We start from the raw sequence: 7,373 nt of genomic DNA on the forward strand, positions 1-7,373 counted from the left end.
GTAAGGGTTTTAATCATTTAATCATTAATGGAGAACCATGATGTTAAACTCTGAACAGTAGTCAATGAAACATACAGTGCATCTACATCCACACACATGAAAATGTATGAATAGTCCAAGCTCCAAAATGCTCTCTCTCCCTGTTCTCAGAGTCCAAGGAGACACAACACCCTGCAATTGTTGCATACCACCCTTTTCGTTCTTATGCCGTATCTAATAGAAATAGAAGAGGATAGATAATGAATAGTTTATAGGCAATTTCACGGAAAACGAGCACAGAGGTGCTTTAGGTTTTCAAGAGAGCTGGAAATTGATTTTCTTTACTTTTATTAACCAGTCTTTATGTAGCCCATCCAAGTTGCCAGCCTTCTCTTGATTCGGTTTCTATTCCACTGCTCTATTCCTCTCTCTCTTGTTTTAAATGAAGTCACTCAGCCAAATGCTGCCTTCAATTCATTTCAACAGTTTAATTTGTCATTTTTTTCATTTAATCACTTCTCACATACAACTATCCAGAAAATCAGAGCGCAGTGCAGATCTTTTAATTTTCTACTGCTTTTAATTCATATTCCCGTCTCGTTATCTGTATCCCCCTCTATGTGCAGCTCCACGCGCACAGTCGCGTGCCTGCCCGTCCAACTCGGTCACTCTCAGCAGCTTGAAACGTAATCATCTAGTTACACATTCCAGGAGAGAGAGAAGGACTCTGCGTGTGCGTGTAGAGAGGGTAGAGATGTCTTGGAGGTGTTTTGGATGGTGTTGGTTGTCCATTACGCAGAAGGAGTTCAATTTTCTGACATTATTAACTATGGATTGGACAAACTAATGTGAAAACTGACAACCCTATCACGCATTCAGAGGTAAGACGCGTGAAAGTAATAACCCGACTGAGATTTTGTTTTATTTTTGTACAGAACATCTTTTACTGGTGCCGTCCAGTGCGTACATTCACTTGCGCGGCAGGCTGCGCTTACTGCATCCAAAGAAACCGTTTATTGTGTGTATGCAAATGTGCGTGATGCATGTTGGTTGAGTAATGTATTTGAATTAGTAACTGGTATTAAAACCATCTTTTCAATCAAATGGGTTGAAATAAAGTGCAGCTTTCCTTAACGCACAAGGAAATGGTTCATTAAAACTATGTGCTACTGTAAGATTAGGCTATCAGTAGAATGTGGAACTTGCCATAATAGAGATATGATGTATGATTATTAACTAAGGCGACTGTGTTGATGCTCAGTGGGCCAAATGTTTTCACAGTATAATTTAGCACTTGATACTATATATAATGATATACGCCTCAAACCTAAAATTTAATGATAATTCAAGGGTCAAAAACTTTAAATGAAAATTAAATATCTGCACACCAATCAGAAGCTTATACACGAGCCGCGTGAGATTTTTTCCAAGTTAAGTTATAATGTAGGTTACTCATATCTTTGGCTGTAGCCTTTAAGAAGAACATGGGAAAATGGAAGATCATAGGAGGTTATATGATATACGTAAATCTCTCATCCTGCCTCATTACGCACGACGCACATACGGTTACACACACAGTTTCTGTCAGCAGGTGAAGAATATGGACGTCGAGAGTCTTATTCAGCCCACTGAACGAGACATGGAGGCCACTTCATTGCCGTTTTCTGTGACCAGCGACTGGCCGGAGGACGGAAACGAGACGATTGTGAATCAGTTCCAGCAGCCCGACTGGCAGGTGAGAGAATCCAGATCAGATGAAACCAGGGAGTTACATCCAGCAGAGCCTGGAAGCATTTAGAGGAAACTTTGATCAAACGAGACGGAATGAATGTAAAAGAGCACTATATAACCATAAGGCCTACTAGAAACTAAACAAATGGGGGATTTTCTTTTTTTTAATGTTTAATTGTGTCTTTGAAAATGTAGTGTCCACGGGATGTTTGAAGAAAAAAAGCCGTCGATCTAGTGATATTAAGTGTGTCTGCCAGTAGCTAAATCTGGTATTACAATACTACTACTACTACTACTACTACTACTACTACTACTAATAATAATAATAATAATAATAATAATAATAATAATAATAATAATAATAAAATAATAACAATTATAATAATGCACACAAGTGCATCTCAAAGTGCTTTACAAAATAAAGATATCAATAGCACATCACACAGGGAGCGAAACAATGCCATACAATACATTTATTGACAAATAAATATAATAAACCAAACTAAACTAAACTAAGTCTATACATGTAGTCTTATTGGGCAGAATGTTATCCATACATTTTTCAATTGACAGTGTTTGCCCTTTGAACGGCTTACTGTAGATATTCCTCTCCTCACCACTTCCTCCTCTCTCCTCTCCTCTCCTCTTCCTCTCCTCTCCTCTCCTCTCCTCTCCTTTCCTCTCCTCTCCTCTCCTCTCCTCTCCTCTCCTCTCCTCTCCTCTCCTCTCCTCTCCTCTCCTCTTCCTCTCCTCTCCTCTCCTCTCCTCTCCTTTCCTCTCCTCTCCTCTCCTCTCCTTTCCTCTCCTCTCCTCTCCTCTCCCTCTCTCAGGTGGCTCTGTGGGCTATAGCCTACTCCCTCATCATCCTGGTGTCCATCACTGGTAATGTCACAGTGATCTGGATTATTCTTGCTCACAGACGAATGAGGACCGTTACCAACTACTTCATCGTCAACCTGGCCTTCTCTGACGTTTCCATGGCAACTTTTAACACTCTTTTTAACTTTGTCTATGCGCTTCACAATGACTGGTACTTTGGCCTGGGCTACTGCCGATTTCAAAACTTCTTCCCCATCACGGCCATGTTTTCATCAATATACTCGATGGCTGCCATCGCAGTGGACAGGTAAGAAGCCTCAGTTGCGTAGACCATATTATCGTAAAGCAGCAGTAGGATTTAGTGGCATAGTGACGTGGTTGCAGATTTCAATAAACTGAATACCACTCTGCTCTCCCCTCCCTTCCAAGCATTTAGGAGAACAGACGGCTTCAGGTAACCTTGAAAAATGGTTTGTCTGTTCTTTACTGCCAATAGATCTCCCTAAACCCTACACACTGGACCTTTAAGTCTTAGTTTTACTATTTAATGTTTCTCAAAGTTGAATTATATTACAGCAAACTGGGTGGTCTCATCCAAACTGCCATTAAAATGAACCTGAGCACGTAGAAACTGTTGTGTACCAGAAACTAGACACTAATGGGAGAACTTATCTTTGTTCCTGCAACGTCCTATTGAGGCGCTGCGTTATGCACTAAAAATGGATAGATAACCACTTACTGAAGCAGTGAACTCAGCAGTACAGAAACCAAATTGTATCAATAACCCACTTAACTGCTACATTAGTACACTCTGAAATATGTTAATGTTTCTTTCTGGTGCATTAATGTGGTTATAACATACTGGTTGACAAGTACAAAATATCCTGAAAACTACTTGTACTACCATGTATTTTCGTTGTTAGCTGGTGATACAAAATTTCATTTGTTGATTTTTCACTGACCATTTTCAGAGCTTCTTTGTCCGTCAGGGATTTGTCATTTCAGGATGAACACAAACCCTTTGTAAAATGACAGTTCATTCAGATACATGAGCCATAATTGATCATCATCAGCTACAGGAACTGTTCACCCAGTACAGATGAAAATGCTGCATGAAAGAGATATTTGTCAACAAGCAGCAGAGCTACAGATGTCATTAATGCGTATTGGAGCATGCATTTTTGGTCTGTTCTGCATCCAATAAACTCATAACTGTATGCACACTGCAATGCAGTTTTCTAGAGGATAGTGGGTCATTGGAGATTATCATTATTCCCTTATATGTGTGCATGATATTAGCTTAATGATATGTGGCTCTCTGTGGCTCAGGACAGATGTAGCGATGAATGAACTTTATGATCAGACCAGGTGTCTAGAATTCCTCCTCATTCATTTCCAAATGGAGTCATCCGTTAATGTAACTTTATTCATTTATTTGGTGTCACCAGCTGCAGAGAACAATCACAACCAATCACATGTAAAACAGATAAACTTTGAAAAACATTCTGCATTCATGAAACAATTCTCTCCCGCCCACAATTCAGCAACAACCCTAAAAGTTCTGCATATCTATTACAGGTCGGTAGTATTACATGTGCCAGCCAAAACAGGTTTAAGAGAGAACTGACAATGAAAATGAGACGTGAGAGTGATGTAAAAGCAAGAAAAAGACCTGAGAGTAACTAATACAGCATTCTTCTCTCTTAGGTTGTTACTTGTATCTTTTATGGTTCATTTTTTCTGCTTATAGGGTTCACTTATGATTTCACCTTTTCTTTTCATTTATTTTTCATTTATGCTCTACTAACAATGAATGAATTGCATCTTTAATGCAAATAATGTATGTAAGATCACACAAGTGGGCATTTTAAATTCAGGCTGTCAGTCCTGGTAATTCAAATGAATGATTTATAGTCAGAGATCAATTATTATTGTGCTAATATTGAGAAACAACTATACATTGCATAAGATCTGTGATTTATTAGCATGGCCACCATGATTATGTGTATATATACTGCATTCAAATAAGTCTTCCCTACAGCTGTTTCGTTATTCAGTTGCTTGCTCTTGAGAATGAATTCACTTGGTTTAGGATTCCACAAAATCATTATGACATGTTGCCAGAAGATACATTTTGAGTTTGATGATACATGAGAACCCCAACCCTGTATCAATGTGTCAATGTAGTCTCTGGCACACAGGGACACAGGGAGGAATAAAATATTGAGATTTTATAACCTTGGCAGATGGACATAAAAGATGGAGACAAATAAACAGAGAGCCAGTTAACACATCAAATGCAAGTTTATTCATGATCAAGCCTCTGCCTCTCGGCTATATGACCCTCAGACCACAATACCGTTAAAAAAATTACATATCACACAAAATATGAAGCATTTTTTTTGCAGTGTGGTATCTCTCTGTAGTGGAGACGTCTCTTTCATAAAACTGATCACCTCCACTAAAGCACATATCAAGTCAACGCAATCAGTGAAGTCAATTTATTAACCTTTCACTAAGTCAGTAAAAGCGTTAATTGATTTAAATGTGATTGGCCTTCATTCATCATTCTTAGTTTGAATTACAGGATATTAAATTGAATCCATTAATATTAAGATCATAAAGCTTTTTAGGTCGAGGACAACATGTGTTCAAAATGATGAATGAAAACTACCTTGAGTGTCGAGATCTTAAATCTTTATTCCACAGCTGATTGTGTAGATGCCCCCACACAGAAAATCCTTCATATAAAGTCATTCTGTTTAAGTTCTGCATAAAAGATAGGTATGAATGAATAAACCTCATTATCCTCTACCAGGTACATGGCCATCATCCACCCTCTGAAACCCCGCCTTTCCTCCACCTCTACAAAGGTTGTCATCGCCCTGATTTGGATTGTAGCAGTCTTACTGGCTTTCCCTCAGTGTTACTACAGCGTGACAATGTTTTACTACCCCAGAACCGTGTGCATGGTCGACTGGCCTGACGATTACGGAGGAACACATCAACTAAGGTGAGGGAACAACATTAAAAAAACACAGACGTTTACAGGTCTGTATTATAAAACAACAAGTTATCAACAAGTTACAAACATACGGCTGTATGAAGGATGCGCTTACTGTTTGAACGTGCCAATCAGTTGCTAACAAAAAGTAATAATAATAATACACACATTTCTAAAAATCTAGGACTGAGCATACATTTATCTGAATAGTGCGGTCAGAATATATGATGTTTTGTGTCTGTACAGGATATCTGGACCAAAAACTTTTTTTTTCAAAGATTAACATCCCTTGTAACTGCAGGCTTGATTGACTTTTATAAGTGCCACACACTGACACATTTTATAGGCTTAAGTCTTTGCTTTTAAATGTTGGTAAGGCAGTAAATGGGGTTGGTTTAGTGTTTAATGTTGGCAGAGGATATATATCAACCCTACAAAAAAATCTGGGCTAGAAACTCCACAATATGTAAAAGTAATTAACAATTAACTTTATGCTTTCTTTGTCCTTCTGCAGTTACCAGTTTGCAGTGATATTGCTGATCTACTTGTTCCCTCTGCTGGTGATGCTTGTAACTTACAGCTTGGTTGGCCAATCGCTGTGGGGTGGACACATCCCTGGAGAGGCGACAGAGCATTACCACAGTCAGATAACAGCCAAGAGAAAGGTCACAACTATTTTTATCCTATCATCAAAACGCTAAGTGATATTACTCTGGAATTTAAAATATGAAAATGTTGGTCGACTTTTGCTCTCTCTGGGATTTCTGATAGGTGGTGAAGATGATGGTTGTCGTGGTGGTGACCTTTGCCCTGTGCTGGTTGCCATACCACATCTACTTCATATTGGGATCATTTAACAGAGACATTTATAAACAACACTACATTCAACAGGTTAGCAGCTGCCTTTCTGCCTGTTGTTAATTATTTTTGATTGTTTTGTTTGTTTACTGGGCATAATGTTTCCTTTCTTTGCCAGGTGTATCTAGCCATATTCTGGTTGGCGATGAGTTCAACCATGTACAATCCCATTATTTACTGCTGTCTAAACCAAAGGTAAATGACATATTCACACCCCCCAAACACCTAAAGTTCCAGTATCCTTAACCTCGAGGAAGGAAACCAAGTCTTCCCTCTTTCTGCAGGTTTCGCGCTGGTTTCCGTCATGCGTTTGCTTGGTGTCCCTTCATCAAGGTGACGGAGGAGGACAGGATGGAACTGCAGCACACACACACCTTCAGAGTCACCATGACACGCAGTCACCGCAAGGACAGTGCATACGCACACACCTCCATCAAAACAAACAACACCTTTGGCACAAACGTGGCTATCAGCACAGAGAGAGATGCTTGCATGCAGCTTAAAAAACAGACACCATCGGAAACATGCAGCACAGCCAGCTCATGTGCGGTGAAGAGACTGGACGATACAAAATCCCCAGCTGGCAAACTCATGCAGCACACCCACTGACTTGTGAAATAAATCATGATGCGGACATTCTCAATGAAAAGGCAGCCAGGTTTTTCAGAGAGAGCTTGCAGACTGCCAAACAGAGTGGCGTCATTCATCAACGTGGGAAATATTTAAGAAAGGAGTTGTTCATTGGACCAATAACCTTTTTCGTTAAAGAGGAAAATAAATGAATGTATCCATCAAACAGATGGAGTTTTGCTGTTAATGTCAAAGTGTTCATATGGGCATATGTTACAAAGTTATGTATGTATAAAAACTACACCTGCATACTGGACAACATGTTGTTGTGTTTGCTGTTAGTGTGAAAGTCTGTAGATTAATCGTTCCGTTGTTCCGCTTCCTTCTCCCTCCATCATTGACATCCTTTCTC

General features: G+C 39.4%; 1 protein-coding gene across 1 annotated transcript; it reads left to right on the forward strand.

Annotated features, from left to right (window-relative positions):
• Window positions 1–825: 825 nt before the first annotated feature.
• On the forward strand, window positions 826–7,000 carry tacr2 (tachykinin receptor 2; the record flags this gene model as incomplete). The annotated part of the gene is made up of 8 exons (XM_083920047.1): window positions 826–860; window positions 1,571–1,714; window positions 2,541–2,836; window positions 5,348–5,542; window positions 6,048–6,198; window positions 6,305–6,424; window positions 6,510–6,586; window positions 6,676–7,000. The coding sequence occupies exons 2-8, from the start codon at window positions 1,580–1,582 to the stop codon at window positions 6,998–7,000; spliced, it is 1,299 nt and encodes a 432-aa protein (XP_083776173.1). The 5' UTR covers window positions 826–860; window positions 1,571–1,579.
• Window positions 7,001–7,373: the final 373 nt, after the last annotated feature.

Source organism: Echiichthys vipera (assembly GCF_963691815.1).
Source record: "Echiichthys vipera genome assembly, chromosome: 1".
Lineage (NCBI taxonomy): Eukaryota > Metazoa > Chordata > Actinopteri > Perciformes > Trachinidae > Echiichthys > Echiichthys vipera.